At 44.6% G+C, this 23,064-nt stretch overlaps 1 protein-coding gene across 1 annotated transcript; it reads right to left on the bottom strand.

Moving 5' to 3' along the window:
* Window positions 1-387: 387 nt before the first annotated feature.
* On the bottom strand, window positions 388-21,432 carry LOC311489286 (cyclin-Y-like). Its single transcript, XM_084546302.1, has 11 exons — window positions 20,993-21,432; window positions 6,899-6,973; window positions 5,727-5,744; window positions 5,449-5,483; window positions 5,062-5,156; window positions 4,931-4,966; window positions 3,751-3,808; window positions 3,355-3,474; window positions 2,560-2,726; window positions 2,281-2,443; window positions 388-1,222 (listed from the first exon to the last, which is right to left on the bottom strand). The coding sequence occupies exons 1-11, from the start codon at window positions 21,144-21,146 to the stop codon at window positions 1,106-1,108; spliced, it is 1,038 nt and encodes a 345-aa protein (XP_084402428.1). The 5' UTR covers window positions 21,147-21,432; the 3' UTR covers window positions 388-1,105.
* Window positions 21,433-23,064: the final 1,632 nt, after the last annotated feature.

Here is a 23,064-nt window from a genome sequence, read left to right as displayed (position 1 = left end):
AATAAATCTAACTGGGTATAGTTTTCATAGGAAGAACAGTCCACATAGCCGGTGGATTATCTGCAATGAAACCACAGGTAATTATGTTAAATGCAACGTTTCTGTGCTGTGAGGCACATTTTTCATCCAAATCTGGCTCAAGTGTACCAAGAAATCCCACAATTCATCATTTTTCCTGAACTGATAAACCCTTAGGTGACCACAAACTGAATTGGCAGGTTTTTAACTATCCACATTGAGAGGTGTGCTTTGTTCTACTCTAAGCTTCTTCTTGGCTTGTGGAAAAAAAAAAGTTAAACAAACACTACTTGACAAGTTAATGAATACTGATTGAGTCTAGAAAACATGCTGTGAAGTACCTCCCGTCTATTAAAGCCTGGTTGTCTGATTGTGCATGTCCCCCCGAAACTACAATATTACACTCGAAATATCATTTTTTTTACTCGCTCTGGCCCTTTTCATCTCCAAACCATGTGTTTCAGTCTTGAGTGTAACTGAGATGAGGAGCAAATATAAATCAACATATTAAACGGACTACCTGAGTATCAAGAGGTGCGCTAGAAATACTGTAAACCTTGAAGATTTCCGAAAGCAGAAAAAAACTCGCTAACACTTTTACTATTCTGTAAAATCCAAAAAAGGAAATAAATAACCAGTAGAAAGTCCAGTGCTGTGCTACTGTTTGTGAAGTTCTGCAGCTACCATGGGTTCGGCTGCAACGGGCGGAAAAGCTGCGATAATGAAGTAAAAATAAATAATGTGTGTCACTGTGAAGTTGCAGGACCATCTGAAGGACCAGGTTATGTCAAATCTTTTAAAACTAGACCAGAAATAGATTATATTAAGACAGGTTCATAATGCCATGATGTCCTAAGAGTTTTAAGGCTCTGTCTGATGTGGTCCAAAGCTAGATGTTCCGTAGAAACCTCTCCGTATACGAGTAGTTCAGGTTCCTGGACTCCGGTTTGAAGGTGTGCGGTCCACTGTTTGGTTTCAGGTCGAAGTCACTCTCCTGCCGTTCTTGAGCTCAAACACAAAGACATGTCGGTGCGTCTGTCCTCCGGTCAGCGTGGGAATGTAGCCCGATGCCAGAGTCTGTTAGTGGTTAGGAGAGGATTGCAGGAACCCATCGGATCCCACACAGATTGTCCACGCTGGCTGAGCGCTTCCTGGCCGCTCTCCGCGCGTCTTTGTACTTGTCATCGCACAGTCTGGATATAGCCTGCAGGAGAGGACGTGACAGATAAGTCAGGATGAGGACAGGACAGGACGATATGAGATGAGATAAGATAAGACAAGACAAGACGATATGAGATGAGACGAGATGAGACAAGACAATATGAGATGAGACGAAATGAGACAAGACAAGAAAATATGAGACGAGATGAGACAAGACAAGACGATATGAGATAAGACAAGACAAGATGATATGAGATGAGACGAGATGAGACAAGACGATATGAGATGAGATGAGACAAGACAAGACGATATGAGACAAGATGAGACAAGACAAAACAATATCAGAATCAGAATCAGAATACTTTATTAATCCTTCAAGGAAATTGTTTTGTTGCTGTTGCTCCCATAAAGTGACAGTTGCTAGTTAACAGAGCAAATACAATAGAATAAAAGTTGTACAAAAATATATAAAAATAAGTAAGATGCATTTTAAAGTAAAAGAACAGTATTGCACAAGTATTCACAAAATACAGAGGTAAGAGGTTGCAAATAAATTAACGGCATCTGAAGTGTTAAAGGTGAGTGACTAACACTCAGCGGGAGGAGTCTTAAAGTTTGATGGCCACAAGCAGGAATGACCTCCTGTGGCGTTCTGTGGTACATTTTGGTAGGATGAGTCTGTTACTAAAGGTACTCCTTAGACGAGATGAGACAAGACGATATGAGATAAGACAAGACAATACGATATGAGGTAAGGCAAGGTGGCATGAGATGAGGTGAGATGAGATAAAATAGGACAAGACTCAAAAAGACAAAATAATACAAGACAAACCAATACGAGGTGAGACAAGACAAGACAAGATGACAAAATATGATGAAATGAGATGACATAAGTCAAGACAAGATGAGACAAGATGAGAAAATATGAGATAAAAAAGACGAGTGAGATGAGAGAGATGAGAAGGTTGTATTGGACTGGACTGCATGCAAAAAAATATAAAAAATTCTCTGTATCTCTTGAAACACAATCCATAGTGAAATCCAAAAATACAGCTTAAATTACATCAAGGGAGAAAGGACTGAATGGAAGCTGAAGCTCACCTCTAGTTTTTGGGCCTTCTCCCTGCTGAGCGGCTCCAGAGGGAAGCTGAGGTTGTTGGACTCTGAGAGCGACCGCAGGTCAAAGTAGTACTTGGCGTAGACACTGGACGGCACGTTGATGTTGAACTGCAGCAGCTCCAGAAACTGGCGCTCCAGTTCGTTCCTGGCGACGGGATTCAGAAAAAAAAAATTATAAAAATTCTCTGTATCTCCACAGTGAAATCCAAACAGCGTGTTACCAGACTCATATTCTGATAAGACTTGTGTTTGCTCACGTACATGTCCTCCACTGTGATGTCCTTGAGGATCTGGCAGTAGTCGACGTTCCACACCGCCTGGTCGTCCCAGACTTTTGAGGCCAGGAGGATCGCTCCCAGAACGATCCTCTTCCAGTTCCCGGGGCAGATGTCGATCTCTGCGTAGGTCAGGAGCCTCTCCAGGTAGATCTGTGGACCGGACGAATACAGATAAAGATAGAGAAGACGTAGCCGAAAACTGAGGCTCTAATATCCAATAATCCCCAAACGGCAAACCACAACAAGCTTGAAACCTCATGACCTAGAACGTTCTCAAAAAGGTGGATGATCTAATCGGACTAATGTGCTGTAGCGCTCCGCTCCACAATGTCAGGAGGCGTACATTCATTCTTTCTGCCATGGCGCTTACATTCAGCATTGTTCTCTGGGACCAGACACACAACGTGGTATTTAGAATGAAGTCTCCACGACAATTTACACACATGACCCTGGCTTGTCTGGTCGCATCAGACACAAGGCTCCCCCTCAGGTCTAAACAGACCAGATCTGTGTGTGCATGAGAAGCCTGGAAGCCAGATCAACTACCCAACAAATGATTTTTCTGTGACAGAAAGTCGGTCTGGAGTCTCTTCGTTGGGAACTGATGATGCTCCTGCAAAGATCTACCGGGCCAATCAAATTGTTGGGTAGAAGAGTAACGGCTCATTTAGGGTACTGCAGGACATAGACGACGTAACCTACTCATGTACCCTACATCAGTCTGGTTTTTACTGTAAAAACACCTTTGGTACATGTCTTCCCAAAAATAAAATCTCACCAGCGTGACGATAGCGCACTCGGCCGTGAGCTGAGCAGCGCTGAACAACGTCCTGACGAATCGGTAGATCTGCTTCTGCTCCGGGTCGTGTTGGTTGTAGTCCAGCGGAACCGCCGATTTCTGGACGAAGGCAGAAAAGAAAGGAGTTAGGATGGAGGAAGGGTAAGAAAATAAGATGGAACACATTGGAGGGGGCCAAATAAATTATGATGATAATAGGAGGAAGGACATATAGGAACAAGAAGTACAGAAAAGAAGGGGAGATAAAATAGAAAACGAACTAAATAAACGTACAAATCCTGGTTCTAACACATTAAAAATACAACTGCAGCTCTAGTACAAGACCAAAAGACAATGGAGGACATTCAAAACAATGGATTAAATCAAATATCTCACCGAGAGAGGGTGAAGTTTCTCGTCAAAGATATCGAGAAGCATTCCTCCGTCTGTGTCCCTGAAATGAAACGTGGTTGACGTGGTTTATGAATTATGACTAAATGGCTTCTACAAGTGCAATAGGTTTAGTGCAGTAATTCAAACCTACACCAATCAGCCACAACATTATGACCACTGACAGGAGAAGTGAATAACATTGACCATCTTGTGACAATTCAACGTTTTGGACCTGGCATTCATTGGTGTGGATGTTACTTAGACAAGTAGCACCCACCTAGACCAGACCAGGCACCCCCACCCCATAGCAATGACACTCCTTGATGGCAGCAGCCATCCCCAACAGGATGTTCTCAGTCCTTTCTGTTCATCCAGCACTCTCCAATGAGGGATAGCCAAACCAATATGTTTGTCCTCATCGTTCATCACTATTTCTACATCCTATGTCCACCAGAGACAATGCATTCATAGAACCCAAGCTACATCCGTAAGTTTTTCAGCCATACTTCTAGTAGATGTTGGTTACCACTACAGTCTTCCTCCTTTCAATTCAATTCAAAGCACTTTATTTGTCCCCAAGGGGCAATTTAAAAAGGCGCATTGTAGTAGCTTATTCAAACAAGGGACAAGAGACACAGTCAACAACAAAAGCAGCACGCATACTGTACAATCAACCAGCACATATTCCACAGGCACACTGCACAATTATACACTGCATACCACATATCGTCATTCATCGCATAGTAGCGGTTCTAAAAAGTTCTAAGAGTTCTTAAAGTGCTTCCTTAGTGCTTCAATTAAAACTTTTCAGATTTGGCCTCCAAATTCACTAGATCCCAAACTGATCAAGTATCTGTGGGATGATCCACAGAGGCCCCTCCCCTCAAAGGTCCCCCCACTAACAACATTGTGTTGCCAGACACCACAGGACACCCTCAGAAGACCCATGTCCATTCTGTAATGAGTCACCACAAGGGAAACCGACACAATACTAGGAGGGTGGTCATAATGTTAAGCCTGATCGGTGTACAGCAATCAGTCAACCTTTTTCATTAGATGTAATTTGACTTTAAATCCTACCACCCATGCATATTATTTTGTGCATGAATACAACAAACACACATTATGCAGATTGTGCAGTCTATGCGTTCACATTCAAAGTAAACAGTATTTGAACTCTCACCTGTTTTTTATATGGTAGTAAATGGCCAGTGCTACACTGTAAAGAGGAAAAAAAACATTAGGTTTACGTGGATTTTACTGACAGGCGTACTGTTGTTGTGCTGTGTTTGTGCGCTGGTTTCTCGTAACAACCATTTGATGGTGTATTTGAGGTTGGGCTGGCTGGCGGTGTTGTCGTCGAGGAAGATGGTGGAGCAGGAGCTGTATTTCCGCCTCGATGTCCCATGCTACAAACACACACACACACACACACACACACACACACACCGTGACTGTTATTAGAGTGTACATGTTTTTGTCTGACCCACATAAAGCGTGCAACGGCGACGTGCAACCTATGAATTTCCAGCTTCTTTTAAACACAGTGTCTACACAGCTTATACTGACTGAAGCAATAAATGAATGAATGAATGAATGAATGGTAGATGTAAGGTTTGATGGCTCATTTTTAATAAATAATAGATTAGAAATAGCATGGTTTAGATTTTTAGAGAGAAACCGTACAAAAACAACACTCACATTATTGATGAAGAGGCTCTTTCGTTTTTCTCGCACTGTAAAAATAAAAATAGTATCGTCAACAAACTGAATTTGTGCTCCACTGCCAGCAGCAAAAAGACCAACACAAAAAAAAGAACAGAGCACTTATTAACAACACACCGCCACCACAAAAAGCAAAAAAAAAAAAAAAAAAGTGTTTTCATATAACTGCTGAGAAGTGACAGGGAAAACGTTAGAGGGAAGAGAGGGAATTGCGCTGTTGGGCCTCTAGAGGGAGACAAAGTCACATTACTCACCGTTCCTGTAAGGCAACTCTGAAAAAGAAAGAGGAACCATTATTCCCTTTGTATCAGAGACATGTCTTCTCTTAAAGAGACAACAGCAGAATACCAATATCCTAACGTATACAGGTTATACATCTTTTAAGTGAAAATACAAGAAGCGACATCTTCACAATTCTGATTCATATCTTTACATATTAAATCTGCTTTGAAATCTGTTTGTGACGTAAGAGATAATAAAAAAGAGAGCATAGAAGAAGACAAAAAATATCTTTTTAAAATCGTTATTTTGCATTTTCGTTTCCCCTTTTTCTAAAACATGACATCATTCCTCTAAATACTGAAAATAAAACGGAAACGGAAATTTGCTGCGTAATTGTGAGAATTGGTCACGATTCATGTTGCTGAAAGGGTCACAAGCTAAGCACGCTATAAAGAATAGGGCTAGCGCTATATCATATTTTTACTCCAACAAATACAGTGAAAATAACACAACCAAACCCAATATAAAAGACATTAAACTGTGATTTATGCATTTTTTGGGTGTTTTTTTTGCACATTTGCACTTAGGCAACATATGCTAGTAAAATATATTTAATATTGGTTTGGTCTTCAGGGGACCATGTAGTGTCGGTTAGAGCCGGCCAAATATCAATCACGTGTCACTTACGAATTCTCCGAATGAAGGAGTTTGTGAACATAAGAGCATATATCGGTTGAATGCAGTGATGCAATATGATATTTAACAAGAAAGAGGCATTTTTCAAATTGCAGTTTGTTCCTGATACTCTAACAAAGGCAATGATCTCATGCTGTGGTGTTTATGGCTCCGTGAAACATGATAATATTTCCTCTGTCACAGTGCGCCCCAACTCCCTCCAAACAGGATGCTGGAGCTCTCAGTCGGACGCCTTGGGGCAGCGGCATAAATTACAGACATCAGCTGGTCTGAAGCAGCTCTGGGATCCGATACTGTGTACAACATGCCTAGATTGTTTTTTCCCCCTCACAGTGTCTTTGTTTTGATGTCGTATTTGAAGATATTTGCCACCAAATTAAGGCGAATGAGGTCCATTACAAACCTAGGAGAGCCACCTTGAGACGGGCTAACTTGTTTTTATTCATGCACGTGTGAGATGCCGGCGAATTGAATTGAAAATAAGAAACTGAGAAACAAAAGGACTCACCATCATTCTGCGATTTGCTGAGGAATATGGTGCTGGCCCGCGGATGGTCCGATGGATTGTACTCCATGTTCAGCTCTGTGAAAACACAAAGGATTTCAAATGATCAGAAATGCATCACAGTCGGAGATGTGTCGTGCTCTTAGAGATTAGGTTTGACAGGGTTAACAGGATTGATAACGACTTTCCTTACTTGACAAGCCTTCAAGACTTCATTTCTGGCTTTTTATTTGCAAATAAAATAGATTCATTGCGGAAAAAAACTTTGGTCAAAGCCAGAAAACCTCAACACATACTAAAATGATGACTAATGCCTCAGCTGCACTTGCGTTCAGCGCCAGTTAGCAAAGATTAGCATGCTAAACCAAGACGATTAAACCACTAAACCTGCTAAATGCGAGCACGTTAACAGTGTCGATGTTAGCATACTAGCATGCTAAGATTAGCATTAAGCTGATTTGAGCTTTTTTTTTTTTTTCCTTTGCAATCACAAGCTTTGTCCTTTGACACCACTGTCCCACATTTTTCCTTCCGTGAGACCGTGTGCTCATTTTTTTGTTTTTTGTTCCTCTGCACTCAAACGCATCCAGGCCTGATTCGATCCCATGCGAAGCTAATCTGGTTTGGATCATGTCCCGAAGCGCGCGGGACGCACACTCTCAAAACGCGTGCCCTCACCGTACGTGCCGAGGATTCTTTGGTGGCTTGTTTCCCTGCAGATAATATCAGCAACTTTATCACAAGGAGCAGTGATTAAACAAAACATGGCTTTCTAGAGAAAATGCACCTAAACAACGTTAGAAATGACAACAGATCAGCCGTGGTGTTTTGGGGTTTTTTGGTGCTCATGTGCTTGAGTCTGTGCAAAGATGTTCTCCGTCAACGCTCCCAAAGTGGCTGCTTTTGGTGAAATCAGCGTTTCAAAATGCCCGGCATGCAGTTTGCACCGCCAACTGTTCGGACTCCTACAATCTGACTGTAAAAGATCCAGACTATTTGATTACAGTGCAGGCGGTGGGAGCAACATGTCAGATCATCTGCCTCGGTCCCAGCAGCTGCTGTGGGACAACTGACTGCAGTGGGATTAAAATGTGTAGAACACTGTTAGCAAAAGGGGAGCGTAGAAATAATCATATCCAGGGAAAATTCACTTTCTAATCAGCAGAACATCCTGCAGCTCTGATCTGATTTATTCATAAAATGACACGGTGATAATAATAGTTTCTCTTTGCTGAATCCTGTTTGTGCCGAGCAACAACCTCTGGGCTGCAAAACGAAGCCAACACTTAACACTAGCAGAAATAAACAAACAAAAGGAAAAAGGTTTTGGACACTGTAGCTAGTTGCGCCATTCATCAGGCATAACATTATGACCACCTTCCTAATATTGTGTAGGTCTTCCTTGTGCCTCGAAAAAACAGTTGTGACTCATCAGAGAATGGACATGGGCCTTCTGAGGGTGTCCTGGACAGTGGGGGGGCCTTTGAGGGTAGGGGCCTCTGTGGATCATCCCACAGATACTTGATCAGTTTGGGATCTAGTGAATTTGGAGGCCAGGTCAACACCTTGTGCCGTTCTTCATGTTTTTTTGAGTCGTTCCTAAACCGTTTTCGCCGCTGCCATCAAGGAGTGTCATTGCTATGGGGTGGGGGTGCCTGGTCTGGTCTAGGTGGGTGCTACATATCTAAGAAACACTCACATGAATGAATGCCAGGTCCAAAAGTTTCCCAGCAGAACACTGAATTGACACAAGATGGTCAATGTTATTTACTTCTCCTGCAAGTTCATGGTTCCTGGTTCATGTAAAACTCATTCTCCTTACTGTATTTAAAAGATGATACAATAAATAAACCTCTCTCACCTTACACAGCCCTTAAAGCTTTTCCTGATTAGCGTAAGCATTTCCGAAGGACCTGTCCCACCAGGCCGAATGACTGGAATTCCCATTGTGCACATCAGCTGGTGTCAAGTGTTGACACGCGACACCCGCCGCCCCGGGTAAACTTTAACGAAGACTTGCTGCCCGGCTACTGCGCAACTGAAACAGGAGCAGCTCGGCTAACCTACCAGCTGGCAAGCCTACCAGTCTGCTTTACTGCTCCTGCATAATGAATTAACAACAAGTGCACTGAGCTCTTAGCAGCACGATTCATAAATGCACTATAGTGCTCCTAGCATTTTTTTTTTATTTACCAAAACAAAAAGCAAGCAAAGGAATCCTGAACATTGTTCCACATTTGTAAGATTATGCCCATGTGTTATGCCAGAATGCACACAAAGCTGTTGGTGGACGAGTGTTGGATTTTGCAGACTTCCTCTTTCAAGCATCTTGCAGCGTCAGTGGCAGCTTTTCCTTAAACACGCCGGCCTCAGCAACACAATGCTGCTATCTGTTACCACAATGTGCTTTGTTTTAAGAATATCCGTTTCTCCAACTCTTTAACTTTAGGTCTGGCAAAGGTTCTAACAGATTCTCAGATCGGGAAACCTAAAAGATGAAGTATTTTCGTCAACGGCCGAAGGGGTCGGGTGTAATTTTAAACCTTTTATTATGCAATGCCTTCGTTTTCCTGGGTGAATCAGCCTTTTTCAGCTTACCGTCTTGCAGCTGCCCATAGATTGGTATGATTTCAATGTCTTTCCATATGAAACGCATCATTTGCAAAAAACGTTCAGAAACCAGCAAAAGCAAAACAAGCAGAGAGGAAGTAAACAGCTATGCAAATATGTTTCGATAAAGGGGCGCTGGATATTAGCAAGTGCATTTATTAAGGTGCCTGCTCTGTAAAGAGGTGCAGGGTGGAGTGCACATTGATACAACACAGGGCAACTTGTTGCATCCACTTAGTGGCAGTGTCTACATCTGGAAATGTACCGTACACAAACCGAGGTAATATTGTGTAGGTCTCCCTTGTGCCTCCAAAACAGTTGGGACTCATCAGGGAATGGACATGGACCTTCTGAGGGTGTCCTGTGGTGTCTGGCAACTCAATGTTGTTAGTGGGGGCCTTTGAGGGGAGGGGCCTCTGTGGATCATCCCACAGATACTTGATCAGTTTGGGATCTAGTGAATTTGGAGGTCAGGTCAACACCTTGTGCTGTTCTTCATGTTGTTTTGAGTTGTTCCTAAAGAGTTTTCGCTGCTGCCATCAAGGAGTGTCATTGCTATGGGGTGGGGCTGCCTGGTCTGGTCTATGGGGTGGGGGTGCCTGGTCTGGTCTAGGTGGGTGCTACATGTCTAAGTAACGTCCACACCAATGAATGCCGGCTCCAAAAGTTTCTGTGTAAGAACAAATGAATCATTAATAATTAGTTGGTTTTTGGTTTTTGGACTGTTCTCATCCTTAGAGCAGCTCTGCCTCCAGCAGTTTGAGCAGCATCTACAATGTGCACTGTTCTGAATGTGTCCCTGGAGTTCAGTGTTGTGCATGAACGCCGTTCATTGAACACGTTCATATTATTGTGAAATGTGAACTGAACACATCATTTTTCCAACTTTGAGCGTAGAGGTGAGTTTCGCCGCAGAAGCAGCTGATCCACACAGACAGTTGAGTTATTTCCCATATACATACGTATATACAGTCAATGGTTATTCAAAAAAGCAGCACAGATCCTGGTGGAAAAATAAAACTCAACACTGCTGGTGTTATTGCTGCAGTCTGCGGTGGCATGGACACTGATTCGCTCCCATGCAGTCAATGAAAACGTGTTCACTGTTCAGTCATGTGCTGTAATCTAAGAAGAGAGAGACTGTGGACTGGTCTGCGGTGAGCTACACATGATGAAGGCGTGGAATACTCATTGATGATGAGTGGGAAAACAACATTGAGAGGATTAAAATGTCACAAATTTACATTTTCTCTTACATTTATCCAAACAATGACAAAGAATTATATACATAGATATCAAGAGCGTGATGAACTAAAGTACCTTCTGTTTACACGTCCCTGTTTGCTGCTTCAGAATATTGAGCCATAAATACATTTAGGCCAGAGGGAGATTAGTAATGTCAGGTAAAATAAAGTGTGTTGACTGCTGAGCCTGAGCACTTTTGTTCCGTCTTCATTATCATGTCACGTGTCAAACAACAGGAGGACGTTATTCTAGCCCCTCTTATTCTGTTTCAACAAACACACACACACAGGCACATATGCACAATGGCCGTAGGCTCAGCGTGGTGTTAGACCGGGTTAGACAAACAGGACCTGCACATATTCACATGCACATGGCCCCATACTGCTGGGAGAGAAAGGGCAAATTCTCTGGGAAAGCACTGACAGCATACAGGCACATCAGTACCGTACTACAGTTAGACCACTGTAGCACAAACATCAGAAAACGATTAATATCTAGAAGCCAGACGAACTTCCCCACCCCCACATTTACTGTGACAGAAATTTGGTCTGGAGTCTCTCTGCTGAGAACTGATTATGGTCCTGCAAAGATCTGCCAAGCCAATCAGATCTCTTGGCTTTATGCGGCGAGGGACAGGAGAGCAACAGTGACTGGAGCCTATCCCAGCTGTCATTGATCGAGAGGCGGAGTACACCCTGGACAGGTCTCCAGTCTATCACAGGGCTAACACAGACAGACAACAAACCATTCACACTCACACCTACAGCCAATTTAGAATCACCAATGAACCTAACCAGCATGTCTTTGGACGGTGGAAGGAAGCTGGAGTACCTGGACAGAACCCACGCAGACACAGGGAGAACATGGAAACTCCACATAGAAAGGATGGATGGATGGATTCGAACCCAGAACCTTCTTGCTGTGTGGCATCAGTGCTAACCACCACGACACTGTGCCGCCCAAGCTGCAACTTAAAAGGCTAAAAAAAAATTAAAATAAGCAAACATGCTAACTGCCAGAAACTGCAGTTCCTCCAATAGTCACTTGAGGCCGTCTAGAAAAAAGAACAATCCCCATCGAATCCCATGTTATAATGTCCAACACACAATTTACAGCCTGCTACAAAAACAGTCCTCAGGCCTCATGTACAAAGGGTGCGTACGCTCAAAAATGTGGCGTACGTTCTCTTTCACGGCAAAGCTCAAATGTATCAAGAGTGAAATGGCCGTGGACATGTGCGGTGCCTCACGCCAACCTCATGGCTGGGGTAAGCTGGTTTCCTAGTTGTGACAAATGCACTGTGGGTGAATATTATCTAAGGTTAAATTTAAACAAGACTTAAAGGTACGCACATATCTTCTTTGACCATTTTTTGGATTGGCCGGGACTTCAGGTGGAGCCTGCCAAGATGGCGGCGGCCAGAGACACAACACTACACTTTAAAATCATTACGTTACCCTTAGATAACCTAAAGGTAATGTGACAGAGGGTTCATCCATCTTTTAAATACATTATACCAAATATTACTGATTACACAGTTCTTACAACTCCTTTGTAGCCTCATGCAGAAGGTATCTGACACAAACGATACTATCTTCCCCTATTAACATTGACAGAAAACATAGGAACAAGATCCGTCATACAGATGATTGCGCGTACTGAACCACTGGCCATTCAACCACCAATTGACCCTGCTTGACCGGGGTCGGTCACAAGTTTCGGTCCGTTGATGCACATGCGTCCAAAGTGAGTGGAAGCTCTTTTTTGATTTTGATTGGTTTCGTAACATGAACCGCACAGCGCCTCGCACGATCTAATCCGCGTTAATTTAAATCAGACTGCCTTTTAAGTGTTTTCTGCCTCGACCGCCTCAAAGCCGTCACGTCTTTCTGAAGTGATAATTAGCGAGACGAGGTGCTGCGTACTGGGGGAGGGGGAGGAGGGGGTAAATTACTCCCTCATTACTAGTCAATAAATCACACAGGGACTCTCTCCTGTGAATAGGATGGAATAATTTATCCACAACAAAGGGAGAAGAAAGGGAGAAGTCTACTTTCTGATTCATCTATTTGGGTGTTTATTATTACTATTATTATTATTTATTTTTTTATTTAGTAGACATGATGAGCTGAGCCAGTCATCTGTCCCCGCTGGAACACATGACTCGTTTTGCTGCTGTAAAAATAGCAGCGGGTCTTGATGTGGCTTCAGCAGTGGAAAGAATCGGATGCTCTGTGCTACTTCAGCAAAACTGTGTCATATTACTCCATTATCTAACCGTGTGCTCAGACACAACAACGTGATAAACTCTTTTTAAAGTCACCGGTCACAGGGCAAAACTGCGAGAAAGAATATCTAAAATTTTAATTGGTTTAACTTTACGCCAGACGTGTTTGTTAAAAACATTATAACACTGGGTCGTGTTCACGAGAAGATTCAAAACGAACGACGCCCTCGTCGTAGGTGGAAGGTCTGAGTTTAACAGCTGCAAAGCTGAAGTTTTCAGTTAATGCTCTGTAGTTTAGTTGCATAGACTTGTCTTCATGCACCGATCAGGCATAACATTATGACCACCTTCCTAATACTGTGTAGGTCTCCTCTTGTGCCTCCAAAACAGTTGGGACTCATCAGAGAATGGCCTTCTGAGGGTGTCCTGTGGTGTCTGGATCTGTATCCCACAGATACTTGATCAGTTTGGGATCTAGTGAATTTGGAGGCCAGGTCAGCACCTTGTTTTTGTTGCTGCCATCAAGGAGTGTCATTGCTATGGGGTGGGGGTGCCTGGTGTGGTCTAGGTGGGTGGTACATGTCTAAGTAACATCCACACCAATGAATGCCAGGTCCAGAAGTTTCCCAGCAGAACACTGAATTGTCACAAGATGGTCGACGTTCTTCACTTCGCTCGTCGGGGGTCATAATGTTGTGGCTGATCAGTGTAATTTCATGATATGTCTGAGGAATATTTCAGCCTCATCTTTTCATTATGCCTTCACACTTCCAACGTTAAGCAACCCGGTCGTTCGCTTGCTAAACTGTTCGGGCTAACATGTTTTTCATATTAAGGCAGCAAGAAGAGTCCCGTGTTGCTGTGGTCTTGGTGAGAGAAAGGATGGGACGAAATAAGTTTACGTCATGTTTCAGCTGCCACGACAACAGCTGCTTTGTCCTCCTCGCTCCAGTTTTTTTGTATGAACCTGTGTTGTTTCCACCTGCTGTCTCGAACCAGCCACCTGATCAGTGTGTCGACACACCTGCTCTCTGCTTGACATCAGTGCTCTCCCACAGCCATCATTCACTGTTTTGCCAGATTGCATCTTATAGTTGCAGCGGCGTTTGGTTTGTCCATGTTTTTGAATCATCTGAGTATTTAGACAGCTGGCTTTCCTCTTTCTAATTCCCAGATTTGGCCTAAATGCTTGTTTCCAACTGTTGCCCTGAAATACACAAAAGTCCTCTACTGCCTTGCCTGTTGAGTCTGAATCTGTGACAGAATCCACCTCCAGCATTACAGTCAAAGCCACCATCCTAATAAAACAGTATGTCCACTTATTAAACACCAAAGAAACAGAGGAACAAATCTTAAATTGGATCCGTGTCTCTTCAGGTTAGGTTAGTTCACACCTGTGTTCACACCTGGCAGCACTTCAGACCCGATCTCAGTTTCCCGTTCTGTATGCAAACAAACGCCGACATCATGTGGGGCGCGGCAGAATATTATAACAGCTGCTGTCTCTGATGGATCACCTGCGACTGTCGTACCAGAACCGCAAACAGGAACAAGGTGTGAACTTTATTTATTAATCCTGGAAACGTCCACACGCACCATAATTTAACCGCCGTGCCAGAAAAATCTCCGGTAAATAATAAAGGTAAATAGACGTGTAACTTTACTCCACATACATTAGCATGATTGCATCAATAATGAACCACATACCGATACGTTTCTGTTTGTTTTTACGGACTCTCGCACAGTGTACTCATATTACAAGTAATTATAACTGTTCAATTTCTTCATTCTTGTTTAGATTAATTTATTATTCAGATAGTTAACAGCTACATGGACAGAATATTTTAAAAGGCTTTCATTGGCAATGAACAGACAATAATTACAGTGCTTTGTCCTTTACTACCAATCATTCATAGTAGGGGTTTTGTGTGTTTTTTTTCCTGAGTGAATGAGGCAAAACTCTGCTTACGCAAGAGCTCCCCTGCTGAGTAGGCATTATTGAAGCATTGTTACGTACACACTAACAAAGGAATGAGGTCAAATGTGTCCCAAGCCGCCTCCAAATGTGGCATGAGGTCGGATCACTCAAATGCAACCTCAATGGATGTGTTCACACCTGTACTTTAAACTGGCCGTGTTACGACCCAGCTCTGTTAGGGATGAGGGAAGCAACATTATACCAGACTGAATCTGCTTTTTGTTAAGGTTTATTATGAATGATTAAGGTTAACAGAAAGCGCAGCACTTGAATAAAACAAAGAAATTGGTAAAACAAAAGGCAACTAAACATATAGACCAAACCAAGAGGTGTAAAATCCAGCTCTTGACGACAAAACAAAGGTGCTTAAATAACAAAGTTCTCACTAACTAAATATTTCTAATGTCATTCGTACTAACGATCGCTATGCACTGTTCGGTACACCACCAAACTGTTGGAGTTGAATTCCAGCTGCCCCAGAGTGATGTCAGCGCAACGTTTAAATAGGAACCCCGACCAATCGGTCCTTCGGAGGGGCGTGGCGATGAGTCTCCAATGGCAGACGGGGGACAGCGCAGGACAATCTGCCCACCTGACAACTGACAGGGGCCATCACAGGCCACTTGTGATCGGATAGCCCGGGACAGATGTGAATACAAGGTGTGAACGGGGGCCTGAGCCATTTTAAAGGAGAGGACTGATAACAAACAAACTGAAACCCACATAATCACTAGATCTTTGGTTTCAAGTTTCCACTCTTCACTGTCCGACCACTTTTACTCTATCATGCAAAGATCAAATATAAGATCTGGGACTGAAGACATCAAAGTGTCACTTCACGAGAGCACTAATACCCCGATTAAGAGGAGAATAAACAGAGGATCAAGTTCAATCAGGCTCTTATTCCAGTTCCTACGGTATGAAATCAATCTTTCATACCGTACATTAAAGTCTGCACTCAGTCTGCATGTATTAGGGTAATAACACTTTCTGATGGAAAGACACGCCACATAGTATTCTACTCGCCCCACTTCAATACTGCAATCTTGTGATGTTGTTTCATTTCTGTTGATTGCTTCTTTTTACTTTTTATTTTTTCCTGAATAATCCAAAAACAGGAAGAAAGCATCGACTATAGGTTTGTTCATTTACCATCTGTCAATCCAGTCTGGATAACAACACCAGTTTCACCACATTACCCAAACCTTGCAGTAAAACCCCTGGAGAGGCCTGCTTCCTTCCACCCACCCTCCATACGCTGCACCTAAATATAAAAGAGCGTCAGCTGACGCGTGGAGCCTCGCGGTCATTTTAAGAGAGAAACACAGCGAGCTTTGTCGGAGGAAGGCAGATCATATGACTCTCCCGCTCTCTCTCTCTCTCTCTCTCTCTCTCTCTCCATCCACGGCGTCTTTCAGTGTCTCCTTTTAGTTCATAGCGTAGCATCGGCGTTATCCCTGGCGGCTTCACGGCAACACTTTCTAGCCAGTTCTGCAGGAATGTGATGAAATATTAATGAGGTGCTTTGGAGTTTTAGTTTACACATTTATGCCGGTGTTATCTGTGTTATGAAACTGTTAAATTCCCACCTTTAAAACTAAAATAAAAATGAATAAATCAGTGCATTTTAATGTGAAGACTCGGCACTGACTGAATGCCAGGGTGCAATCTTGACTTGTGGATTTTGGTGGTGCACTCTTATAGTTTGAAAGCCAGACCAGCTTCTCTGCACACTCGGTTTGGAATCCCTGAATTATTATCATGCCGGGACAAATTATTTGGTGCGGGCCTTATGCAGTGATGGACATCGGGGCAAGAGGCAGGGTACACCCTGGACAGGTCTCCAGTCCATCACAGAGAGACAGACAACCATTCACGATCACCCCTACAGCCAATTTAGAATCACCAATGAACCTAACCAGCATGTCTTTGGACGGTGGGAGGAAGCTGGAGAACCTGGAGAGAACCCACGCAGACACAGGGAGAACATGCAAACTCCAGTCGGCCGGTGGATTCCTCATACAGTATATTCAATTCAGTTTTATCTATATAGCGTCAATGACAATACAAATTGTCTAGAGACGCTTTACAAAACCCAGAGCCTGAAACCCCGAGAGAAAGCAAGTAAGAAGGCGACGGACGAAAGGAAAGACTCCCTTTTAACAGGCAGAAACCTTGAGCAGAACCTTAAGCTCATATCTGCTTGAGGCCGGCCGGGTAGAGACAGAAAAAGAGAGAAAAGAGAGGAGAGGAGGAACCTGTTGTAGAAACATACATCTGACTAAAAGCGTACATGTAGAAACTGATCGTGATGCAAATACAAGCTATAGCTGATGCATGTTACCTGATAGTTTAATAAGGAATATAAATAAAACTGTTATATATTAAGACACTGCCCCTGACATTTGTCACATGCCCATCTCTGTCATCTCACTAATGCAACCCTCCAAAGAACGTTCGCAAACGCTGACATAATGGCCGCGCATCTGCACGAAAGCCGCTGAGAACAGCCGAACCCATTCATCCACCCAAACTAAGCCTTTCAGTTCAGTTCTGGATCGGCTTCAGGACCACGGGTCGGGGGGGACGTGACGGCGTTACGTAGTGAAGCGATTATCTGTCCTTAGCAGAGAGGGCTGCGGGGAGTTCGCCTCAGGACTCCGGGACTAAAACTAAAATCCGAGCCAAGTGACATAATAGCCCAGAGTGAGACAGACGCGGCTGTCTGAGGACACAAACATCCCGCCAGACTGAATTTCTCTGGTTGATAGTACGTCCGCTTTGGTTTACACGCTCGCTATTGTCAGTTTGAAAGTTGCTTAAACATCAAAAATTTAATTAAATACACTTTGCACACAACCTGCAATCTGCAAAAGATCCCGTGACTGCTTTTTTATGTGTGACAAGAAATTACACGAGAAGCTTGTAAGGCTTTGACACATCCTCCCACAGCCTCTGTAAGCCGTTACAGTAGGATTTAAAGCTGCTGCTGCCCCAAAGGAACAACCTCAACTTAAAGCTTTTTAAGAACGGGACTGTCATTTTTCATTCCGAACCGTGCAGGAAAATAGAAATCTAAATTTGGATGATGCAAGGGAGACTGTTTTAACTGACGAGTGAGTTGCTCCCGCAACATCGCTGCATTTTTAGCTCGTTTGATTCGAAAGGCGTCACGAGTTTTGGCCTGTCAGAAAGAAAAGGGAATCTGGAGAAGTTGGTTCTCATTCATCCAGGTCATGGTATATCCAAAAAGCGTTTAAGAAAGGCACCTGGCCTTGCAGAGTTTTTTGAGAAGATGTCCTGCTACTCGTCCGAGTAGCTTCCTTGGCTCTAAGGTTCTAACGTCTTCTCTAAAACTCTACAAGCCCAGTTCCCTTTCTCAAACGCTTTTTAGACAACTTGGTTAATGGGAGGATCTTGGTGTGCGTTTTTCTCTCATTTCATAACACCGTGCCCCTGTGCATCACAAAGGGAAGTGCTCGGGACATTGCTGAGGTCACGGCACTCATTGCAGACAAAGGTAGCGTGAACGGGCTCAATGCAGGGGGCTCATTCGGCCTCTGTGCGAAACTCTGCCGGGCTCCAAATCGACTGCATCTCCGAACACAGCAGCTACAGCGTTCAAAAGCCAGCCCACTCAATAAGGGCGCGTCATGCTCCAAATTGAGCCGTTAATTCTCGGCTACCCCTCCGTCCCCGGGGGCTTCCTCTATCTGCTCTGACACCGGCTGGCAGCTGCCTCTCTGGGTGTTTTTTTTATTTTTTTATTCTGATATTGCAGATTCTAATGAAGCCCGCTAATCTCCACCGTGCTGCGCGTGAATTCAAGAACAGACCGAAGACGTTAGACGCGCTCAAATCGCAGGCGCCGCCGCGACAGACGGCCTTCCCAGCACGGGTCGTCCTCACCGCCCCCCCCCCCGTCGAGATGCGCCAGTGCACCGTTTGCGTCTGCACGTCGCCTTTTTTCTGCATCTGGCCCTGCGCTCGGTTCTGCATCTTATTACAAAGCGGTTGCCTAAAACAAAACAACATTTCTGCAAAGCTTTCAGTGATCCCGCTACAAGCCTGCTGGGGATATAGAGGCTCTGTTAACAATACCGAGCCCGGGTGTCACGCAAAGCACTCCAGTTAATAGCCTCCACAAATGGCAAACAGAATGCACTCTGCAAGTTCACGCGAGGAAATGACATCAGTGATCGATAAAGAGGAAGATCTCACACCATAGTGACTCAGTGAAAGACTTCTACTCGGTCTGACGGAGGGTAGGAAGGACCGGCGGGCTTTCTTCAGCCAAATACGGTTTTCTTAAAGAGCAAAACGGCAGCTTGAGACTCCAGACGACAACCGGTCCGACTGCACCGAAGATGTTCTAAATTGTGGCACGCGTTGTGCTGGGATCTGAGCTGCTGCCTGTTCTTCCTGGTTTGCCAAAATAAAAACATAACAAATCAGTACACCTAAGACTAGATCAGATTAGCGTGCTAGAATATGTGTGGCATCTTTGACCTACTATCACAACTCGTACCATTTGTTCCGTGAGCCGTAGGTGCAGATAGTGCACTATCTCTGCTCTTTCTCGGCTAAGACGGGACACGAATGCGCGACGATTTGACTCCGGGGCCCATCGGATGCGCGGAAGAGGATTCAGAACTCCTTTCTGAGCTGGACAAGCAAACTAAAAGACGCCGACAGTGGCGTCAAACGGGGCGAGTGGGCGCCCTATAAACCAAGGATGCAGACCTCAGCACGGTGGCGCAGGCTGGAATCGAATCCTGTCCTCGAATGGCATCCCACACTCTCTTGTGTGTGTGTCTCTCTCTCTCTTTCTCTGCATAAAAAGTTCAAACCATCTTCACATTGTCCCAATACAGAATGGGTAAAACCATTTCCAAAGGATTGCATTAATTAGGGACAATTAGTAGCCCTTCATCCATATACGTCTACACTGCAACTCTTCTATGATCGTGCACTTAGAGCCAGGAAAGAGGATGTATTTGAAGGTGGCTGTGGGTTATTAGAAGCCTCCAGATCCAAAGCTTATGTCAGAAGTGCATGTACTGATACAGTTATAAGGGATTCAGTAAAATATTGCCGCTATAAACAACTGTCTGGTAGAGTACGATGCAGGAAAACAGTCTGAAATCCAGCTACCCAGCGTGAGGGCCTATACATTTCCTAAAATAAAGGAGGCCCTTGTACAGTTTGTGAGAAAATGCATGCACGGCCGTCCGCTGAAAATAGGCAGGCCATTTAGTGGACTCTTCCCAGTGTGAATGGCTCAATTGTAATGCATATTAGCATGTGTCAGTGGTGGCGGTGGCGGCGGTGGGAGGGGGGGCCTACGTTCCGCGGTTGCAGGCCCAAAACAAAGAGCAGCACAAAGGAGTCTGCTGCGCCCCACGAACGGGACGTTGTCCGCGACCCTCCTATTCCCCAGGTGTCTCCGCGCAGGGGACACGTGGGGAGGGGAAAGCGCACACGCATGACTCTTCCATGTGCCCGGCTCGGCTTGGATCGGCTTGGATCGGATCGGCTCGGGTCCCCGGCTGCTGAGTCTCCAGGGGAAAAGGTGCAGATTTTAGAGAGGTCAAGAGGGATCACCTGAGACGTAGTTTGAAGGTTGTAGTGGTAAATAGTGCACAAAGACACTATCACAGACTGGATGGAGTTCTCATATTCTCAAAGTGTGTGACAGTTATTACAGAATACCGATTTAATGGACTTTTACGGCTGTTTTTGTTATTTTTCAAGATGATTCATGGTGATCTAATTACATGTCCTTTGAATTTCCCAAGCTTCTTTACTCATTAATTGTTTTATTATCCATTCATTCGTTCATGTGGTCTCTATTGTTTTGTTCGTTTGGTTTATGATGACATTTGGTTTTCATATTAGACTAAATTATACTCCATGTTCCAACCTTCTCCTGCACGCATGCCAAAACCAAAACCAGGATTGACCTAATCGCAAATGCTGGCAACCCCAAACACACAGCTTTATTTATTTAGTTGATCCAGTTATTTATTTATTTTACCGTCAACGTTCTCCCTGTCGCTGATGTGCTGCAGGTTGCATCCCGTCTCCTCCCTGCTCAGATCCGACTCCTGGTGGTACGACTCCAGCCTCGAGTGGGCATTTCTGCGGAGCTTGGGGCTGCCAGACACGCAGCAAGAGGTCGTGCTCCCCATCTCTCTCTCTCTCTCTCTCTTCCTAAACTATCCTTCCCGTATCGGAGCGGAATCGACCCCCACGTCGCCGGCGGCGTCGGTCAGCATAGACCACCAGAGCGCGCTGGGAGCATCCGCGGCGGTGGCGGCGCCCGCAGATCCACAGTCGGCGCGTCGGTGTGCGTCTCCTGCGGAGTGCGGCCGGTCACGGAGGAGGAGGAGGAGGAGGCAGGAGGAGGGTGTCACTTCCACCACCGGTAGCAGCCGATGCGTGCAGCGAGCAGACGCGCCGCCGCCGCAGCCACCGCGGGCATCGCAAGAGCAGGACGCGTCCCGTGTGCGGCAGAGGAGGAGCGGCGGAGATACGTGTGTCCGTGTTGTGGCTGCGCGCTGTCAGCGCCGTGGAGCGACAGGGGAGGGAGGGCTGCAAATCCCGAGAAGCGGTTCCGGTTCAAGTGGGTGGTTACAAAAGAGAGAGAGAGAGAGAGAGAGAGAGAGAGAGAGAGAGAGAGCACAGACAGGATCTAAACATTTATGACTGCTAATGAGATTTATTTCCTATGAACTCGATGAGGACGCATTTATTTACATCCTTATATTAAACGGGCGTGCTCTTAGATGGATAGATCAGTCTGGAGAGTGAAATGTGCAGGTTTACAGAAAGATGTGCGCACATTCTGGCGCAAAACAACGATTTGTGATAATTACGAGGACTGAAAGAAAGATTAGAAACCCTCCTGCACGTTAAAGTTCCTTCTTCTTCTCCTTCTAAAATAGATTCGACTGTAGTTTAGGGTAAAACGGGACAATTAATTCATCAAAAATAATTGTTTTTTGTGTCAAACGTCAAAATAAATAAATCTGTGGCTTCTATTACTGATTTCAAGTCCTAAAAAAGTGATTTATTCATTGCACAGAAGCTTAACCAGAGAGCTGGAAACAAAAAACAAGGTATTGAAGGCTTTGGATCAGGTAAAACAAGGACACCTGCTGGACAAAGTTGAGTACTGCATCTCTATGCATTTATTTAATGATAAAAAAAAAATGATTTAAGGAAGTTAAAATGCAGTTATTCAGGTAAATGTATGCAAATATTCTATAATGTCTAAGGGTCCCAATCATCCAGGTCACGGTATATCAAACAAACAAAAAAAAAACTAGCTGGAAGAAGGGTTGCAGAGTTTCTTGAGGATGTTTCACCGCTCATCCGAGTAGCTTCTTCAGTTCTTCAAGGACTCGTAGGGAGTTGGGACAGAGATAGAGGTGTTCCTATTTATATTTTATTATTTATATTAAGTCCTTAATATACTGTCCATCCTCACAATAAGCTTAGGCCTACAATGTGGCCCTACGTGCATTTATACAAGAATTTGTGCAAGACTAACAAATATATTTTCACCAGAAGTTAAATCGGGACCAGATCAGCCATAAATAAATAAATAAATAAACCTGGTGGCACTGGTGACCGTTCACGCCGAGATCACAGCAGATCCAGCGGCGGTGTTGCTATTTGTTCGAGGTCTGCAGCTCTGACCTCCAGGGCAACATGTCATGCAGAGAAGCAGAGCCGTCAGGCTGAAGAAGGAGGCCTGCGGGGCATGGCTGGTCTGTGGGAGTCCAGAAGCTGCTGACCGGTACCGGATGGCTAGGCGGTCTGTGGCCAGGGCAGCCGCTGAGGCGAGGAAGGAGTTCGGTGAGGCTATGGGAGAAGACTATCGACCGGCTCTGAAGTGGTTCTCGCAAACCGTCCGGTGCCCCAGTGGGGGGTAGGCGGCAACTCGCTCACACCGTTTTCATTGGGGAGCTACTGACGTCAACTGGGGATATCATCTGGTGGTGGGAGGAATACCTTGAGGAAGGAGGCCCAGGACTCGATGGAGGGATTGTATCTGTCGTCTGGCTGTCTGGACTTCCCTGCTGAGGCTGCTGCCTACGCGAC

This window comes from Chelon labrosus, assembly GCF_963514085.1.
Source record: "Chelon labrosus genome assembly, chromosome: 6".
NCBI lineage: Eukaryota > Metazoa > Chordata > Actinopteri > Mugiliformes > Mugilidae > Chelon > Chelon labrosus.
Note: the sequence above shows the minus strand (reverse complement) of the source record. Positions and strands in the feature narration are given on the sequence as shown.